Source organism: Brassica napus, chromosome C8 (genome assembly GCF_020379485.1).
Source record: "Brassica napus cultivar Da-Ae chromosome C8, Da-Ae, whole genome shotgun sequence".
NCBI classification, from domain to species: domain Eukaryota; kingdom Viridiplantae; phylum Streptophyta; class Magnoliopsida; order Brassicales; family Brassicaceae; genus Brassica; species Brassica napus.
The window spans coordinates 34,591,845-34,613,749 of record NC_063451.1 but is presented as its reverse complement, the minus strand read 5'-3'; the positions used below and the strand labels follow the sequence as shown (position 1 = coordinate 34,613,749).

At 35.1% G+C, this 21,905-nt stretch overlaps 1 protein-coding gene across 1 annotated transcript; it reads right to left on the bottom strand.

Annotated features, from left to right (window-relative positions):
- Positions 1 to 1,968: 1,968 nt before the first annotated feature.
- Positions 1,969 to 4,425, bottom strand: LOC106401455 (zinc finger protein GAI-ASSOCIATED FACTOR 1). Its single transcript, XM_048764529.1, has 5 exons — positions 4,139 to 4,425; positions 3,727 to 4,045; positions 3,254 to 3,650; positions 2,993 to 3,177; positions 1,969 to 2,701 (listed from the first exon to the last, which is right to left on the bottom strand). Exons 2-5 carry the CDS (start codon positions 3,851 to 3,853, stop codon positions 2,103 to 2,105), a joined length of 1,308 nt encoding a protein of 435 aa, XP_048620486.1. The 5' UTR covers positions 3,854 to 4,045; positions 4,139 to 4,425; the 3' UTR covers positions 1,969 to 2,102.
- Positions 4,426 to 21,905: the final 17,480 nt, after the last annotated feature.

Below are 21,905 nucleotides of genomic sequence, written 5' to 3'. Positions count from 1 at the left end.
TTTCAAGGGAGATCTAAGGTTTTGGTCTTGTGTTATTATCTTAGATAGTAACCTTCTTTTATTGATACTCCAAACACAAATTACAGCAAGACGACACTGCTTACACAGAACTAGAGATTACAGTCTCATATCGATCATAACCTAAGGACCATTCATGATCCCCGAGAGACTCATCACGTCTCGCACAAGTCACAACAATATTCAACATGATCTGATTCAGCAGGATATGGGAAGCGCTAGCCAAAGATCTTCTTGCTGATCTACTCACTTGTGAATGGGATGATCTGATGAAGCTGTAAACGTAAGGATTTTAACGTGGTCATGGCGGCTCTGTCTTCACTAATTGTTCCATAGCATTCTACACATCAAATGATGGCTATGGGATACAACTATGCGACCCTTTTAAATCGAGATCTTCTCGGTCTACTGTTTCTTCACGTGGACAAGCTTTGAATCACATACTCAGAACAAATTCTTGCCTTCTCCTTCTGTTTCTCAAGAGTCATTAAACTAACCGGTTAAGGAGACGATTCTTGAGGGTTCATGATGGTCTTTTTTCCCATCACCACCATTGGTAACTGATGATACACACAGGCTTGTGTTAGAGGACGGTGTAAGGCAAACATTGGAAGATGAATTAAAGGCAGAAGAATAGAAATCTTCAGCAACAAGGAGTTGGGATCTAAATCACTGAAAGAAACATAATATCCTCCTGATCCGTTTGGGTGGTGCTGATGATTCCACAGCTAGAAGGCGTGATCTTCAAGACATGAGTGATGACCATTTATTTGAAAACAATACCAGGAAAGGTTTGGAGTCTTGACTCTTTGGAGCTAACAGGAGAAGCTTCAAGTCTGACCATTCCTGCTTTAGACATACTATTCCATCCAAGGAACGCCAAAGCTTCAAGGCGTTACATGCGTGAAGAAACTCAGAGGATGACTTTTTGGATTTGGATAAGGCCACAAAGAAAGATCTTCCCATTGATAAAAGCAAGTGAAATCTAGTCCAAGAGGTGAACCACAATCTTGGAGACCTTCTAGTAGTTCAAGACGTGGAACCACAATCATGACAGAATAGAAAGCTAAAGCAATAAGCCATGGAATATTAAAACCAAGAAGAACTAGCAATCGTACTACACCAAGAGAAGCTTTCAGAAACTCACGCTAAATCAGAGCCCGAAGCTGCTGTTTGTTTCCTGATCTTTGTTGATCTCTGTTGCTAGTTCATGGTGGTGCTCAGCTTCCTAGATTCGGCGATGGTCTGTCTCTTCGTCGGCAGCCTGAGCCTACACCATCAGAAGCCTTTTATCTGACCCGGTGATGCTGCCACCGTCAAGATCCGCTTTTCTTTTAATCCGGCAATATGCCGGTTATGGAGTGGAACATGGCGCTCAGTGTAGTTGGTTCTTGTCAGGATTGCACCGTCACGGTGATGATTTGGTGGTCCACGCATTACATTCATATCTTCTGGTGACTATCAATTGTGCCTCATTGTTTAATTTCGTGTTGGTCTTAGATATTATCTAGGTTCATGTTTTTCACTTTAGTGGTTGAATGTTAGGAGTTAAAGAAACAGTTTTTTCTGGTGATGAAGATAGTTTGTTCTCATTGGGTTTAATTACATCAAAGATTAGCTTCGTTAACGTAAGATCCAATTAGTGATCTTGGGTGATACTGAATTTTTTTGTATATAAAAGTGGTTGAATACCTACGTAGTATAAATTATATAATTTCCTATTGGTCAATGAAAAATTATATTTGAGATAAAAAAAAATGCATGCAGTGGGCCTCTATGTTTTTAAACAATTTAGAGTCAAATCAAGATACTAGATTTAACAATTGATTCGTGGGCCTCTATGTGTCTAAATTCAGTAGCATATGTTATTGTTAGGCTGTCATCATAATAATAAGATTATCATTATGGACCTGCAATACGATTGAGGATCGACACAGCCGGAGAAAAAAATATTAACTGCAAAGTAATATAAATTTAAACCTTCTCAAAAAGTAAGTTTTCATTCGTGTACTCAACACCCACTAAGCTAATGATGTTCTTATGTCATAATGTCATGAATGATATCACACGAAGTTTGACTGTACTTATGATGTTCTTCTACCAATGTCATTTCCTGAAAACTCTCCCGACCCAAATGTCGCCAACGCATCGATGCTGCCTCCTCTTGGTCCATTTAGAGTGGATCCAGGACCACCTCCGTTACCAACCGCTCTACCTAACCCGAGAAAGTCTAACGTTGTTTGTTTCGGACCAAACACAGATGAATTCCCCATCATAAGCTCTTTCAAACCCGAGCTGCTTTCACCTCCACAAGGCAGTCCCAATGCTAGACCATTGGGGACTATTGAGTCCATAGAAGGTGAAGTTGATGAAACTATCCCTAACCCGCGAAGCAATGAACCACCTGAAGAAGCAGCTCCCATTTGAGCTGCCTTTTGAAGCAGAGCGGTGGCTGACATTGCCGGCTGAGCTGGGAACCGTGTTGAGCAGAGAAAAGATGGTCCGTGACTCGTTGAGAGACCCAAAGAGATGGGTTCAATGGATGAAGACGGCGCGAATAGAGACTGTGAGCAAGAAGACGCGTATATACTTGGAGAAGTTGATGAAGACTCGAAGAAAACACCGTTTAAACCTGTTGGCTCCTGAGCTTCTTGCAAGATTTCACGAGGGGTTTTTGGAGATTCTGCAAGGGAAAAAACCGTATAAAAAGTTTGCGACGACTAAAAATAAATAAAAATTTGTGACTACTTTTCTATATAATATGAGAAAAAATGTGGAGTGACAAAAAAAAAACAAATCAATCATATCTTTTGATTTCTTTATCATAAAGAAAGAATCAATCAAACTCTATTATCTAACACAAAAACTAACCAAACGAGTTATGTTCTTAATCAGGTAACAGAAATAAATACTATAATATATACGGACGCTAGGGACAAAAACATACTAAACTCCAAGAACACCGACCAGTTACCTGGTCGCTTAATGGTTATAGCAGGCTGAGTTTCCACCGGAGCAGCCAAGGAAGGTTTCGGGTCGGGTACAGGTTTCTTCCGGGTCAAGATTTCAGGACTCTGCTTCTTGCTATGAGTATGGTTTCTCACACTTTCTCCAGCCAAAGCATCACAGAAAGCTCTATGCGTCATAAAGCTATCTCTTCTACAAAGAGAAACAACAAACTAATCAGAGATCACATAGAGAGATCAGATATAATTATTTTTATCACGCACTTTACCTAGAAAACAGAGTACCACAATCGCATTTATACTCTTTGGTACCACAGATCTTAGAATGAGCTTTCCAATCAGACACAACAGCGTATCTCTTGGAGCATTTGTCGCATTTCCACTTCTTCTCGCCGTGTTTCCGACAAAAGTGTTTCTTGATTCCGGTGAGATCTCCCAAAGCGCGTGAAGGGTCGTGGTGAACACAGCTCGTCTCGGGACACACGTAAACCTTTTTCTTGACTTCTTGGCTCGATTTCTGCCTGAGTTTCCACGGTAAGTTGTGGCCGCGACGGTGAAGCTGAAGGTTCTGGTCTCTCTGGAAGCCTTTGTTGCAGATTTCGCAGACGAATCTGTTCGTTGCTAGTAGAGTCTTCGGCGACAAAGCTATCACTTCCGAGTCTGGATCTGTACAAAAAAGAATCAGCAAAAGAATTGAAAAAAAAAATTGTAATTTGAGTTAAAGATTGGATTTTTATGTTACCGGGCATGCCAGGGAGGTTTCGTTTCTTCTTTGCGGCAGATTTGGGAAGTGGGTTTTGTTGGTTTCCGGTGGAGGAGACACTTGCCTCGCCGGAGACAGTGGAGGAGTTATCTAAATCTACTGGCATCTTCACAAAAATCGAACTTTTTTTTTCTCTCTCTCTCTCTCTAGTTTGATTCTTGAAGGAAGAGGGTGGAAAATGAATAAAAAGTAAATGAAGAATCGTCGTCAACCAAGTTTCAACCTTTAGGGTTTATCTTTTTTACTATCTCTCTCTCTCTATCTATTCTCCTCCGTTGTTCTTCAGCTACCAGTCAATCTGCTTTTCGTAAAAAAAACTCTCTTTTTAGGTACCTACCTTTTCTGATAAGATTAAAATGAGAAAATTTAATAAATGTAAAAAAGAACTTTCATTTAAAGCCATAAAACTCCTCCTCCATGCGAGTTCTCAGATCCTACGGCTGAGATTTCACCGGGAAATAGACTAGCCGTTGATCTTTCTCTGTTTTTTTTTTTCTTTTTTGAGAGGAGAAGAAGAAGAGTAAGGCGGCTCGTGAGATTTCGTGTGAAAGAAAGCTACGACAATCCTTTTGTTTTCTTTTGGCTCCCTTTGGTTCTTCTTCCGAGACAAAGGAGCCTTTCTTCTTCTTCCTTCCTTCTCTCTCTATCAGCACAATTATTATTACTTTTTTTCTCTTTTATCGGCTGTCAACTTTTCAACACTTTGGATGATATTTTAAAATTTTGATTTTTTTTTTTTAAATAATTGTTTTGAGCAATCTGAAAAGAAATATTTTGTCGATCCTTGTGGGGTTTGAGTGTTGTCAAGGATCTATCTTGATTCTGGACTCTCATGCATTATTTAATATTATGGAAAAAATATCAATCTCACTGTCTTTTTAGCTAATAATCATCTTATCGACGGTTGTTCAAAAAAAAAAAATCATCTTATCGACTGCTTATTGAAATTTAAATGGTAAGAGAAAGAACCTAAAAAAGTTACTAGATAAAGTAGATTTGTATCAGACTGCCGGTATTTGTTTTGAACGTTGATGAATTCCAAAGCCTATAGAATAATTTTGAGACTGTAAACATGTTTCATATTCTCCGAAATAGAAATCGTTAACCAGCGGCCTTGGGCTAGTGGTACTTGAGGGGAAAACCCCCAATACGGTACTCGCAGTTCGAGTCTCGCTGGCCACCCGGGCTAGGGTTAAATCCCAAAAATACGTGGAGTGCCATGGGCCTCGCGGAATAGTCGGTTGACCACGGTCGCCGGAAACCCGCGGTTACCTAAAAAAAAAAAAAATAGAAATCGTTTAATAGATTTATTATTAGCGAAAGAAACTATGACCATATACATTATTTTCTATCTGCTTCTATATGGATCATGTACAGTCAGATGGATAGAGATGTTTTACGGAAAAATGTTTCATAAGACCAAAATTTAGACTAGTAAAATGGACATCTGACAAAAAAAATAGATTTGTATCAGTGATTTCGCTATATCTATATTCCATATATGTGATAAGAAGAAAAGGTTTATTCTTGTGATGGGTTCAAACCATATTTGGTTTGAAAACTATAAAATGCTGATTTCAGATCTGAAAAAATGATATAAAGCGCAGAACTCATTACAAAATTTATTAATTAATACTATATCACAAAATTTAGTAAGCTCTACAGTTATCAAATAGAACATGTAATTTTAACGGGGTCATATGTTCGTCTTGTTCTTGTGTCATCATCATCCAAGTTCAAGTTTCCATATATTATAGTACTAGGATAAGACAGGCATATTGCGCATGGTGAATTTATTTGATATATTATCGATTTTTTTAATATATTTGATCATTTTATTTATACATACACAATGTTTTAAAAATTCATGGGTTGGGACATTAACAAATTATGACACAAAAACCTTATTTTTTTTCCACCAAACACATTCTTGAAAAAAATGAACATTACTGTTTCCACAATTGAGTTATTTTGACATTTATCTTCCATATGGTTTTCAAAGGTTTCAGATCAACCTTCGAATCGATACATGTCATTCTATTGCTTTTAGTCGTATGCTTAAGGAAAACTTACATTTTTGTAATTTAAAATCATTTTAAAAAATTCAAAATATAACATATAAGAAAAATATAACATATAAGGTTTCATCATTTTATAATTTAAAGTCATTTTTTTAAATTTTAAAATATAACATATAAGGTTTCCTCATTTTTATAATTTAAAGTCATTTTAAAAAATTTAAAATATAACAACATATAAGAAAAATTCTAATTTTTTATTATATGATTAATGTGATTGTTTAATTTTTTTAATAATGTAAAATTAACAAAATGAAGAAGGATGCATAAATTGTTATCAAATCTTTATTTTTCATAGTGATTAATTGTCATATATGTTAATCATATTAGATAATTCTGTAGTTTTTATTTAAGGAAAAAATACACGCTTCTTATATTTTGGGTTAATATAATGTTCCCTAGTAACTGGATTTAGACCAATATTTTTTTCAATTGATTTTAAGATGTCACGTAAGCTAAATTGTCATCATAATTAAGTGACACCTAAGCATGGTCTCTATTTAATTAGTATAAACTTAAGGTTACAACTTTTTAAATGATCATCAATTAATATATAGGAGATTAAGGACATCTCCAACCACAACACAAAATTTGGTGTTGAAATTACATTAAATTTGGTGTTAAACAATATTTTTATTATTTAATATTACAAACTTTTTAATTTTGATAATTAATACATTAAGTATTTATGATTAATTAGATTGATCACATATAAATTTATATTTATTTATTAAAATTCAGTAATTTTATATTTTTGTTTATTTATATATGTTATTTGTATTTTAATTAATTTGTGTACTTTATTTATTTTATTTAAAATTAGTCAAAATGAAAATTTAATACATTTAAAATGAAAAGCATTTTTATTTTGTTACAATTTAATGTATCTGATAACTCATTTAATTATATTATTAATTAAAAATATAAATACAATATTATTTTAATGTTTTAGTAGTATGAGAATAAATTAAAAAATACAATAGATATCATCTATAAGTTAAACTAATTAATAAAACTAATCTATCTATAACTAAATATAAAGTTATAAAATATATTATTTTAATATTTGGTGTCATGAATAGTGTTATACCAAATTTAGTGTAACACTATTCATTCTACACCAAATTTGATGGGATGGTGTAACTTTTAGTATTTTATTGGAGAGAAAATTACATCAAATTTTGTGTTTTAGTGTTCTATTGGAAAGAAAATTATATCAAATTTGGTGTTTTAGTGTTTCATTGGAGTTGGCCCAAAGGAAATAATTCAAAAAACATTAATACTATTACTACGCAAATTCAAATTTAGTAGAAAAAGAAAGAGTTGTTTTTTGTTTGCAATAATAATAATAAATAAGTTAAAAGATTCACTGCCTTTGTCCTTAAGCGAGGACAGTGGAGGAGTTACCGCCCCCCGTTGCTGGTCCAAAGACCTCCGTTGAAAAAGTAATTTCCATATTTGTCGATAAACAACAAAATAAAGAAGATAAGCAATTACGGCAATTTTGAAGTTAGGGTTGCTTTTGTCGTCTAGTTACATGATCAAAATTTTCACTTTGATGTGTTCTGATTATCATAATAACTGCTCTCTGTATCATTTTAAAAAGAGTTTAAAGTTTTTGCACAAATATTAAAAAAATATAAACTTTTATATAATTGGCTTTGGTTACATAAAATAACGTAAAATAAAACTAATTTATCCAATAAAAAAAAGATGCAATATTTTATAATTGGTCAAAAATTTCAAATGACATTAAATTTCACATATAATTGTGAAAACATCACTTATTTTGAAACAAAATTAAAATCTTTAAACACTAATTAAACTTATAGGGGGAGTAGTCTATTACTCATTTAATGCAGTTCATCGCGTTGTTTGTTGACTTTGACTTGCTAGTATATCTACATGTTATATTGTTACGTGATTTTGATTTACAAGCTTCATTAAGTATTTTAGGTGTTAAGATGTCATCACCTTTGTAGGCTGTAGTGTATTTTTATTTCACCAGGACCGTTCTATAGAATTCGAACCAGATAACATGAACAATAATTAATTATCATCTTTGTGATTATGTATTGGTTATTTTTTTTTATTAACTTGGGGATATCCTGGGTTTATGGAAAGATCCAGACTAATCCAAGGGGAGGTGCAGTCCATAGATAGACTTTCTTTCCAGATATTCAAAAGGGCCGAAAGCTATAGCTCATACCCATGTTAGGTGTCCAGGAAAAATGTGACTTAATTTCACATAACAGGTAGATCAAACTTGAACCGTGTTAGCGTTCCAAATTTTTCTACTTACCACTTGGCCATTCCGGACTGTATTTGTTGGTTATCTTTCTACTTTTAAATTTGATAAAAAAAAAGGTTAAGGGAGCTTTTTAGTGCAGTATCCATCAAAAACTAGTGTTTGACTTTACAGATTTACTCGAAATTTTAAATATTAACATTATCTCAGGCGTGACAAGGTCCCTCAAAATTCCACAGAACACTATTTTGCCAGCTTTGAGATTCCATTTCCTACAAAAAGGGTTCAGTGACTTCAGCCACTATAAGCAATTAAAGAAGCAATAGTTTTTGCTCCTTTTGAATTTTGTTAGAATATGCTATTAAATAGAGACACATTAACATATAAAAATATTAGCAGATTATTAAAGTCTTTAGTAAATATTTATAGCCACCAAAATTTAGAACCAATCCTAACTGTGTTTTGTTAACAAAGAAGTTATAATCTAAATATTAGAGAACCAAAACACAAGCGGCAATCCAAAGATGCATGCATGGATAATATTGGGCTGAGATCTACTGATAATGAGTTAAACCCATTAACATTTACTACCTCCGTTCCCGAAAGTAAGATGTTTTAGATTTTTTTCTTGTTCCACAAAGATAGATTTTCAATATTGTTAAATTACTTTTTAATACTTTTGAGGAACATTAATTGAGAATATTTGAATTGATTAAATTTCATTGGTGGAAAGTTATTGGAAAGTGTATAATAAAGTAAAAAATAAATTAAATTATAAATATTTATTAAATTCTTAATAAGCGTGCATACTCTAGAAAATCTTACTTTCAGGAACAGAGGGAGTATATTGTTATAAAAAGAAGAGAAAAATCTCTCTTTATTCATAACATAAAAGTTCTTTCTATAGGAGATTACACCGTCATAGATAAATGAAAAGATTACAAATCATAATCTCTTGGTTATGAGTCATCCACAATCTGGTTCATAACACTCCCCCTTAGATGCTATAACCATTTAGAGCTTGTAATGTGCTTTAATGTTGCCTCATTAAAACCTTACCAGAAAAATCCAATTGGGACAAACCCATGGTGAAGGAAAAATAGTACAACACACATTACTCCCCCTGATTTGGACATTACTGAAAGTCTATTGGACCTCTCCAATTTTCTGCAATCCGTGGGTGATGAAGATCTTAGGCAGAATATGCTTCGTCCTCGAACATGATAGTTGGTTCTTCTTTACCATCGGCCATGCCACAATCTGATCGAACATATTGAGTCATCGACCTCAAATGCACACACACGAAATCTTAGATGATGTTGATGTGATATGCGTGTACCACCATATGTAAAACATAACCTGTCCGAAAACAAATCAACAAAACCAAATAACCCCTATTTGGGCTGGTTAGTATAAAATAAATCAAAATCAAAGGCTTCTTCATCGTCCTTCTTATGGACCAATCAAATCAGTGTCTAAAACAAGACTTATGCATCGTTCATCTCAGGACTAAATGGACTTCTTTATCGTCCACCTTTGGACTGAATGGATCAGTGTCCAAAACAAGTGATCTCACGCCCATGTACTAGATAGTGGGTGAGATTGGTCCATATTAAATCTCTTGAGTACCCTTTTCTGTATATACTATTTGATGCACAAGGATTTCATTGTTAATGTACTCAAGCTGTAATCCCAAACAAAACTTTGTTTTCCAAGATCTTTCATCTTAAACTCTTTCTTGAGATATTAACTGTCTGGGAAATTGTATCCAGAGGTTCCTTGGATATTCAGATCATATACTTTGATGATTATCAATATTGTTCTCGAGAACTTGCTGTACTTTCAGCTCAATACCCTCTAGTACTTTCATTATCCAGTGGACCATATAAATATGCAGTCACTACATCAACTTGCTGCAAGTCTAATTTTCTCTCTTATATAGCCAGACTTATGAGAAATCTAAAAGTAGTTGCATCCACCACATGAGATTATGTCACCTCATAATCTATTACTGGTCTTTGTGAGAATTCTTGTCCAACATCAGCTTTATATCTCACGATTTCTATTCCTCACAAGACCCATTTATATCCACTGGTTTTGACATCATATGGCGTCTTAATCATATGGCCAAATACGCATTTCTTCTTTAAACTATTTAACCCCACGTTTCCATTCAATCCAATTTGTTCTACGAGTGCGCATTCTTATATTGACGTGGGTTCATGATCCTCGCTTATATTCATAAATTCAAGTGCTACCTTGTATGCAAATAAATCATCTTATGTCAACATTCCTTATTGGTTTCATTATGTTCCAGACATGATATAATCGATTGAGATTCATTATTATCAGGACCTTTAATACTTTGCAGCTTGGCGTCGCAAGCTACATTGTTTGGTACTTGTACCTTAGAGCCGGCCGGCCTTATCTCCATGTCTGGGATGGTTTCCTAAGTAACCTCGGATTTGGATTTTGATTATCATTCTCTGCACCTTTCTTTTGTTTCTGAGGATTCTTATCTTTTGGAACCTACTGGTCTACCACTTTTCATACGTTGTCTAGACTCTGTAGCAACTTGACTGTGTCTCTTCTTGGACATCAATTCGTTGGTGCTTTACAAGCTGGTTTATATATGACTTAGTCATTCTTTTTTTGGGTCAGCAAATATGTCTGGCATTTGATTAGCTAGCTTTGTAAATATATAATCTTTGGACGTCTATTTCACATTCTTTAGTCCGAGGATCTTGCCAAGACATTGATGGTTGATTCCATTCTATTTCTTTTACCATTCTTTTACCAGCTTTATTATTTTTTCTCCTCCTGGTCTTAAAATAATCTGTGTACCTGGCCTCAAATATAGTCACCCATAGTTGACTCAAAGTACTTTATTACTGTGGGAGAATCATATCCAACATATATCCCCATCCTCCTTTTGAGGTCCCATCTTAGTTCTCTGTGGTGGAGCAATTAGTACATAGATAGCACATCCAAATGTCTTATGATCGGGTATGTCTGGCTCTTGACCCATTAATAATTGTGATATGGGATATCTATGCTCACTAAATAGCCTGATGCGTATTAACTTAGGTGCATGTAAATTTCGTGTGACCGAAGCTGTGAATGGGAGTTGTGACCTCATAAGTTATGGTCTATCAATCAGCTATTTGCGTTTTAAAAGATTTCGGCCAAGCCGTTCTTGGTATGGACATGTATCGCAGAATTGTCCACACTTACCCCCATGGACATACCATAATCATTTAAACGCTTGGGACATGTATTCACCAGTATTATCTAGACATATAGTCCTTATTTATGAAAAAGGGACTCGTAGCCGTTTTACTGGTGATGGCCTAATGAGTTTCCCTTGTGTACATGCTACACACGTGAGATTCTTTGGGATAACTCTTCTTATCTTTTAATGTGTGCCTTTTGAATATCAATTTTTGCATCATGTTTGGACCAGAATGGCCAATCCGGTCGTGCCATAAAATGTATATTTTCGCAGACTTTTAGCCTCTATCATACTGATCTATGCATAGTCTAGGTCAGTAGTGAATGCATGTATAGTCTTTAGGACTTATAATGGTCTTGAGAGATTTTATACATAAATCTGAAGGAACTCTTTGTTTCCTTCGCCCATTGTTTCAATATGGAAACCATTCATTCTTATATCTTTAAAACTCAATAGGCTGCTCTTGCTCTTAGAGCTGGGTGAATATAAGGCATCACTGATTTCTAGATGCATACCCTTAAACAATAATATATTAGCCTAGCCATAGGCTTCTTTCAGACTGGCGATACCTGCTTTAGTACTTATATTGACATTTTTCAGTGTACTCATATAGAAAGATCATTTATTCATTTAATCTAAGCAGACAATGTAATAGAAATAAATTCAAGGAGATAAAAATCAGAGAAAGCATACAAGCAAAGCAATCACACAAGTTTGATGTCGAAATCATATTATCAACTTGATTCTTTTAGGCAATCATAAGTCTCATATTCCATAAGATCATCTTGATCATGTTCGAAATTATTTTCACCATCTTTATAGACCAAGTGGGTTTCAGGATTCTTCCCTTTCAGACTCTCTTTGATAGAGGTCACAAAAATGTTTGGGAGTCCTTCATATCTTAGCCCAATGGTTCCCCATTCCACATCTATGGCACACTGATTTGGTCGAGCTTTGTGGTTTAAAGGATATACCACGGCCACTGCCTTGACCATGTCTCAAATTTGGTTGATACACACGGCCTCTGCCATAGTGATTCCCACGGCCAAATGTGTTATAGTGGCCATGGCCACGTCCTTTCCACCCTCCACGGCCATGACCGTGTGGTCTATTATTCTGGACGTGGTTACCTTTTTTTTTTCTGCGGCCTTATTGGTATCAGGTAATGGGGTTAATCCAGGAGGTCTCAATTCACTGTTTCTCATCAGTTATCCATTATTTTGCTCAGCTAGCAATAGACTCATCCACGGACTTATAGTCCTGGATTCTGGAATTCCTCCAATCAAATAGGGCATTTGGTAATAACACCGTTCTTTGGTGATCATATCTCGATTTTTAACTCTGTCCAAAGGTCTAGAGGATTCTCTATAGTCAGATACTGATCTTTGAGACTCTTAATAAGATGATGGCTAATATTTAATATTGCCATGTATCAATTTTTCTCATTTGGCATTATCGCCTTTTGTGATTCATTCACCAAGTCCTTTGACTTTAGGATAAACTCAGTATCCAGTGCCCATTTCAAATAATTATCTCCTGAGAGATTTAGGGCAGCAAAATCCAAGTTGATTTTTGACATCTTAAATCATATATCAATCAATTTTAGATCTCATAAAATATTTAAAATACGGCCATAAACAAGACATGCTATCAAGTCAATACATTTCTAATAAGCAAACAAGCCACACGGCCAAATGTGATATAATGCAATAAGGCCACACAACCAAAGTGATATATGATGCATAATAAGTCACACAGATTTATCAAGCAAGGGTGTCGACCAAACAAGCAATTTCTATATGTTTTCATGTGGCCATATGGTTATAATGCAAACCTAGCATACTGATTCTATATGTACAGGAGTGAATTATGGAACCTCAATTTAAAACAATCAGATCATGCAAAGGTGATAATAATCAGATCATGCGTATAACATAAACATATTGGTCAGGATGATATATGATGCAAACTGGCCACACAGCCAAGTAGATATGATGCACTCAATCTTAGAAATCGGATTCTATATGTGCAAGGGTAATATTAAAACATTCAATCAAGATTGAGCAATTAATCAATCAGTTTCAGGTATGAGATTTAGCTAGACTAACAATCAGATTCAATTAGGTTTTATCAAGACTAGCAATTGGATCAATAATAAAAAATAATCAAACGGATTCAAGCATTACACAATTTAGGGTTTCGATCCAAAAATAGGGTTTCAATCATGAAAAACCAAAACAATCAGTTTCAAGGCTGATTCTATCGATTTTATTAATCAGTTTCAAGGCTGATATTTATCAGTTTCAAGGCTGATATTAGCAAGATGGAGTCAAACAATCTGATTTTAGGAATACGCAAATTAGGGTTTAGGGTTTCAATTCGAAATTAGGGTTTTATCAATCAATCAGCTTCTAGCAAATAATCTTAAACCTCAAAACAGTTGATTATATCATGAAACTATCAACCTAGTATAATATGAAACCTCAAAAGGATTCTATTTTAGGGTTTATCAATTCGAATTAGGGTTTATATTATAACAGATTCTAACATGCAATATTAAACCTCAAATCATTCAATCAGGTAATAAAAACTATCAATCCTAACTCACACAGATTTAAACCTCAAGAATCATGCAATCAGATCATTCGGATTTTAAACAAGTAAACCTCAATCAATCAATCAACCTATCGGATTATATAAGCAAAGCAAGCTAGCAACCTATCGGATTCAATCAATGTTTTAACAGGCTGGTCGGTTTAAACAATTTTAAATCAGGTGAACAATTAACCAAGCAGAATGAGAAATTAAATCTATCAATTTAACGGTCAAACAATTATAGCAACATAGCATCAGATTCAATCAGATTTAAAACCTCAATGATCAAAACCGAAAACAGTTTTGATTTCAAAATATTCAATTAGGGTTTTAATATGTGATTTGATAATTATAGTATAATAAATTCTGATACTTATATTATTTAGGGTTTATAGATATATGGTTAGGGTTTATCAGATTTTAACTTGTAAAAACCGATTTGGGGTTTTAATCATGTAGGAACATGCTTTAGGGTTTGGGGTATCAAACTTTTAGAGCTTTGATTTACTCAATTAGGATTTTTGATCTATTACCCTATGGTTTTGATTCATAAAGATTAGGGTTATAGGGTTTCATTCTTTATCAATCAATCCATGTTCGATTATGGGTTCTTAGGTTTTGAATTACCTTTTAACCTTAGATGATTGTTGAATCGGACCACCAAAGGAGTTGAGCCGCGAGCTGGACACGAACGGGACGCGAGCTGTCTGATGCTGTCGCGAACGAGGAAGAGGTCGCGTGCTGGAGCTGCTCTCGGGTCGCGAACGTCTGAGCTAGGATCAGGAACGCCTTGGGCTGAAGCTGATCGGGGACGCGAGCTAGAACAGATGCGGGAACGAGAGACGCGATCGAGGTTTAGGGTTCGTCGGATCGCCGGATAGGGTTAGGGTTTTAGGGTTTTTCGATTTGGGTATTAGCTTAGGGATTTAGAGTTTCGTGCTAATAATGTGTTATAAAAGTAATGGAAAAGTCTCTCCTTACTCATAACATAGAGGTTCCTTATATAGGAGATTACACCGTCATAAATAAATGGAAAGATTACAAATCATAAACTTTTGGTTATGAATCATCCACAATCTGGTTCATAACATATATATACTTCTTATGTTTTCGAAAATAGATTTTCTATATTTTGCTTGTCGCACAAAAATAGATTTTCAACATTTTAATTTTTTTTTTGAAACTAAAATAATATTAAAATGATTTCTTCATTAGTTATAGATAACAACTTGTAAAAAACTTAAAATATTAATTGAAAATATTTAAATTGATTAAGTATTTTTGTTGATGGCTATTGAAAATTATATAGTAAAAAAATATATATATTTAACTACAAATACTTATTATATTTCCAATATGCATGAAAACGGTAGAAAATACATCTTTTTAATAATGGGGGAAAAATGTTATTTTAGGTGTAGAAATGCTTGATTCCAACTCATGTGTTACTGTTATCTTATCTTACTTAACAAAATTAAACGTTTTAATGGAAAATTAGATACAAGAAGCAAATGGGTGGTTTCGTGTTATCGCATTAGAAATCAATAAATGGGTGTCTTTTTTTTTTGATTTATTGATTTCTAATAAATGGGTGTCTAAAACCCGTCATTTCTGACTGTAACGTCATTTGAGGATACAAGGGAAGATTATTTTACTGTTCTTTACCTAAAGAGTACCCGTAGTTGTTTACATGACCATAAAGATCGCTTTATTGAGATTTAGATGCTGATACTCAATTAATGGTTGGCCATTTGGTTTAGTGGACAAAAGGAAGGATCCAATGTTGTTCCTAGGTGCTACTTACGTTGGTGAGAGCAAAATCACCGGCGAGGTCTGCTTAGTCATGAAATGTAGCTAAACGCATGCATCGGTAATGGTCCAAACTTTAGTTAATCCAACATAGATTATGGGTTTACTTCATCCAAATTAAGACTGGCTAATAAATTTTCTAATTTATAGACTTATAGCTTCCAAGAATATGAACTAAAGAAAGTGTTAACATTTTATGGAGACTAACAACGCCACTCAGTGATGATTAATTATCCTTACGTATGTTGACAACGCCAATATCACATACGATAAAATAATGTTGGTGTAGCATTTCATTGCACTGACAAGTTGGTCTATTTGATGAATCAGATGACTGAGAGTTGTTGTTTGACATCGAGATTTGTTGATGAAAGCCACGTCCCCATGTAGAGTATGATCCTCTGCTTCTGTTGTTCCCAAAGCCATTGTTGCTTCCCCCCATGATCTTTTTTTATTAAACAGGGGTATCACAGGCCCATGGAGAGGTTTAGACTAATTCTCAAGGGATGTGCAGTCCACGGATAGACCCTCTCTCCAGGCATTGTGGTCGGGTGATAAAGAGGCAGGGCTGGGATGCTAACACGTTTCAGATTCGATCTATCTGCTGCACGAAACTAAATCACAATTATCCTAATCACCTAACACGGATATGAGTCCATGCTTTAAGGCCCCTTTTGAATGCCCCCACGATCTTAATACTGTGAGTAGGGAGTATAGTTGTTGTTTTAAAGGAAGCTTGAGTCATTTGTTGAGACATGAAAGGCGAAATGAGGATGCTAACACGTTTCAGATTCGATCTATCTGCTGCACGAAACTAAATTACAATTATCCTAATCACCTAACACGGATATGAGTCCATGCTTTAAGGCCCCTTTTGAATGCCCCCACGATCTTAATACTGTGAGTAGGGAGTATAGTTGTTGTTTTGAAGGAAGCTTGAGTCATTTGTTGAGACATGAAAGGCGAAATGAGGAGATGCGTAGGTTATCAACAAAATCAGTTAGCTTCGGAAAAACATCTTCAAAGTTAGGAGTTACATAAGAATCTATAGCTCTGTCTATGCTTGTCTTGATGGGCCATACTCGCGTACCGGACATGTAAGCCTTGAAGGATACCAAATATCTTTTCTTAGTGACTGGACTTCCAGCTGAGCTAAGCTAATCATATAAACTTGTAATTTCAAGTAATCAATCATCCATTTATCAGTCTTGGAAACGGTTTGAATGCATCTTTGAAGCTCAAATAATATTATAGAGGAAGACACCCTACGAGGCTATGACCATTGGCGGAGCCAGCTCTTTAGGAGGAGGGTCATTTAACCCGGTGGATTTTCTTACGAAAAAAATTACATGTATTTTTTTATGAAAAAATAACTGAGAAACTATTACAAAAACTAGTTTATTGACTTATCTAATTATATGTTTATTGTGATATTTACCCTCCTAGAATATTTGCATGGCATCGCCACTGGCCATGATTGATGATGATCTGTGTTGGAAACTTCAATCTGACCAATTGATATTCGGTATTGAGATGATAGCAAGAGGTTCTGGAAGATCCATTTATGAAGCCGAGAAGGCCTTGACACGAGAGGAAGACTCAGACTGACACTTTTAATGGATGTAGTTGCTCTCAGTGAGCTGGATAGTAACACAGTGTGAAATATTAAAGAGGGCTGCAAATAGTGCTCCATGTCATTGTCCATGCTCTCATACTATATGAAAGTAAGAACATAAACTTTAAAGCTTGAAGAGGACAAAGATGAAACATAAACCTGTCATTACTTTCTTGCTTAAAGTTCTCACAAGAGATGTATTTATATTAAAAGGTTAAATCCCCTGGTTGAGTGTATAGTTAGTTATATCTTATGGACACATTTCTTCATTGGATCCAAAAAGCTGAAATCGATTTTGGAGTGTTATTGGTTTCTTTGATATTTACATTTCCAATTTTTTTTCATACTCACTTCTTATTTCCAAGACATAAAGTAGCTGTTGTTGGCTTGTTGCTCTAAGTTGGCTTTTCTCATTCTTCTTTGTATAGCCCATTGCATTCTTTGTGAAACTTGTTACTATTCTGGTGGACTTATCATCTCCAAGGTCCATGCGAATGTCAACTAGAAGAGACTGAGATTCTGTTTCTGAAGTTTGTTTCCAGACTTTGCTTTAATTGCTAACAGGATTCACATAATCTCAAGCACAAAGGCTATTAGCTAAGACACAGTCGTTCAGTCAGAGAATCTTAAATTTATCACACGGTTCAGACACTACAAGAAAACACGCCGAATTCCGACAGAGGTTCCGACGGACATCAATGTCGTCGGACGTTTGTGACGGATTACCGACCAATTTCCGACGAAATCCAAAAATTTGAAGTCGTCGGAATTCCGTCGGCCATTTCCGACGGAATTCCGACGAAACATGGGTCGTCGGAATTTTCCGACGACTTTTCGACGACATTCCGATAAAAAATGTAACCGTTGTAGTCGTCGGAAATTCGTCGGAATATACCGACGAACTTCCGACGACATTCCGATTAATAGTACAGTCGTCGGTATTCCATCGGAATTTTCCGACGAATTTCCGACGAACCATGTGACCGTTGCCGACAAATATATATGACCTTTGTATAGCCGTTTGAGATTGGACAATACCGACGGAATTCCGACGGACTGCTTTACATGAATTTCGTCGGAAAGTCATCGGAGGGCCGTAAGCAATTTCCTATAAATACAACCACTCCTCATTCAACTCATTCACACTTCATTCTCTCTTCATTCTCTTTAGTCATAACAATTCCGTGAAAATCATGTCTTCAGAAGTTTATTATCGTTCGTGGATGGATAAACCTCATTTGGATCCGAACACCAATTTGCTTACGGAAGAATACGTTCAAGGGATTGGAGAATTCATGAGGCTTGTTCAACAGCAACCGGATGCAAAAAGTGGTATGTTAAGATGTCCCTGCTCTACTTGCAATAATAATAAGGTTATAAAAGAATTTGATGTTTGAACTCATTTGTATATGAAAGGGTTTTCACGTAATTATAAAGTTTGGTACCTTCATGGGGAAACTGGTTATGAATATGGTAGTACTAGCGAACCTCAGCCTGTTAGTGAACTTCAGCCTGATATTAGGTTAGAAGAATCTAGAACGGATATAGATTATGGTGTAGGTACTGAGCAGATGGTACATGATCATTATAGAGGGGAAGAACCAAATCCCGAATCTAGGAGATTTTCTGACATGTTAGATGCAGGAAAACAACCTTTGTATCAAAATTGTAGAGATGGTCATTCAGTCTTATCATCTGCAACTAGATTAATGGGTATTAAGACAGACTATAATTTGGCTGAAGAATGTATGGATGCGATTACTGATTTTGTCAAAAGGTATTCTACCTGAGGATAACCTTGCACCGGGTTCATACTACGAGGTTCAGAAACTTGTTGCCGGTCTTCAACTACCGTATGAAGTGATAGATGTATGTATTGACAACTGCATGATCACCAACTGTGAAGATGTTCTACAATATGAGAGGTAAAAATATTTATTCATTCATTGTTAGATTAATATTCAATAAATTTATTTCATATTGATAATATTTTTGTATATAGTGTATATATGGCGGAGTTGCGTATGACTCACAGGCATGCAACAGAAGATGAGCTTCGACAATTTAGAGATAACGGATTTGCTGCGTGGCTTCGTAGTTATGTGAGCCATATATCATATTACCCTATGAAAATGATTAGTTTAAATTTAATATAAACTAATTAACTTTTCAATCATATATGTTTTTAATTTATAGGTGAATGATGGTTTGGACAGAGGTCTTGTGTTCGATGATTGGATACGCGAATTTGTGCAAGAACCAAACTATGTGGTCAAATCATATCCTAAATTTTGTACGCGAGGATATGCATTCACAAGGAAAGGTCATTCTAAGACAACATATGATGCTGGTGTTTCATTTTCTTCCGGTGACGATGTCTACTACGGCAACATAAAAGAAATATTGGAAATCCAATTTCCTGGAATGGTTGGATTGCGTTGTGTAGTATTCTATTGTGATTGGTATGACACCACCCCAGATAGAGGAGTGAAGATTGATGCGTTTGGTGTTACATCAGTTCATTGGCGGCGGAAACTTCAATATTATGATCCATTCATTCTTGGTTCGCAAGCTGATCAGGCATGTCAATCTATTCATAATTTTTTACCAATATAATTAATTAATGTTATATATTTTACTAATACTTGTATAATTGATATGTATAGGTGTGCTACATCAGTTACCCTCGGGTGACGTACAGAGACGATCCATGGGTTACTGTAACGCAAATCAACCCAAGAGGACGAGTGGATGGAACTTCTGATGATGATGAACCATTGCAACCAGAGTCTACCAGCAACGCCTAGGCAGTTAAAGATTTGGAAAATGTTCAACTCGTTGAGAATTTGACTGTGTTTGGACATCATGCTGTCGTATCAGCTCTGTTGACGTTTTTGAGAATTGGTTTGCTCAACACAAGAAAAAGCTTTAACCGAACCGAACCAAACCAAACCAACCGAAGTTAAACCGATCCAAACCAACCGAAGTTAAACCGATCCAAACCAAACCGTGTTCTTTACATAACCCAATTGGTTCATGTTTTATTCAACCCGAATGATTTGGTTTGGTTTGGGTTTAAACCGAACCAAACCGATAATTCAGTATATTTATATATATATATATATATATATATATATATATACATATTAACATATTGTAAATTTTAGTTAAAGTTTCGTTTTCCATTTTTTCTTAACTTCCATATATTTTTTAAAAATTCCAAATATGATTCAAATTACTATTATATATATTCTCTAATCCTAATACCTAAAGATTGTACTGAAAACAAAACCTAAAAATATAAGCATCTAAATCGTAGCCGTTTCGTCTCGTTCATCTTCTCCAATTTCCATTCTCTAAAGGTAAAATTATATAACAAAGTTATTATAGGATCGATAAAAACAAAAAGGTAGATGCAAATAGTTTTTTAGTTAATTGGTTTTGGAATGTTTACAAGTCTTTGTTACAATAATTAGATTAAAAATAGTTTACTCTTTGCCTATTATATATTTCTTTCTTTGACGTGGTTAAGAGTTTTGTCATCGAGCTTTAAATTGGTTACAACTCACTGTTTCTAATGAAAAGAGAGAGTAACTGAACGTTCTTTCTATTTAAATAATTTAATTAACAACTTCTATGTTTTCTGTGTAGATGAATATCCAAAACAAGGCCAGCGGTAAAAGAAAGGAATCTGATTCTCCACCACTACCGCCAAAGCCAAAAAGAAAACTACCAACACGATCACCGGCGTGAGAAGTTTTTACGAAAAAAGATGATGAATCAAAGTGCTCATGCAATTACAGTGGTAAGATCTATTCATGTCCTTCCACAAGTGGAACTAGCACTATAATGTCACACATGAAGAAGTGCAAAGATTATTTAAATTCCCTCGAATCTGATTCTCAGCAACACTTGTCTAGTGGTGGAAATAATGTTCATGGTGGTAATTAAAAGTGTTGGTACGTATGACTACACCTTTTGATCATGTGGTGTGCAAGAGAGCAACAGTGAAAATGATTATCATGGATGAGTTGCCATTTTCTTTTGTTGAGAATGAAGGGTTTAGACAGTTTTGTGAGACTGTTATTCCTTGGTTTAGTATTCCATCACGAAGAACAATTACGAGGGAGGTTGTTGGTATGTATAATGCTGAGAAAACTGCATTGAGGACTACTTTAAACCTAAATAAGCAAGCGATTTCTTTTACCACCGATATTTGGACTGCTATTACAACTTTAAGTTATATGGTTATAACTGCTCATTTCATTGATATGGATTGGCAACTGCATAGAAGAATTATTAGTTTTAGTCCTATTCCTGATCATAAAGGAGAGACCATTGCAAATCAGTTTATAAGATCTTTGGATGATTGGGGTATTGAGAAAGTGTTTTCTATCACACTTGATAATGCAAGCAGCAATGATAAAGCAATCAGCATTTTGAAAGATCGGCTGCTCCAAAAGAACAATGATGCTTTGAAGATGAATGGTGAATTTATGCACATACGCTGTTGTGCACATATACTGAATCTGATTGCCAATGAAGGGTTGGATGATATAAGTAAGAGCATAATAAGTGTTC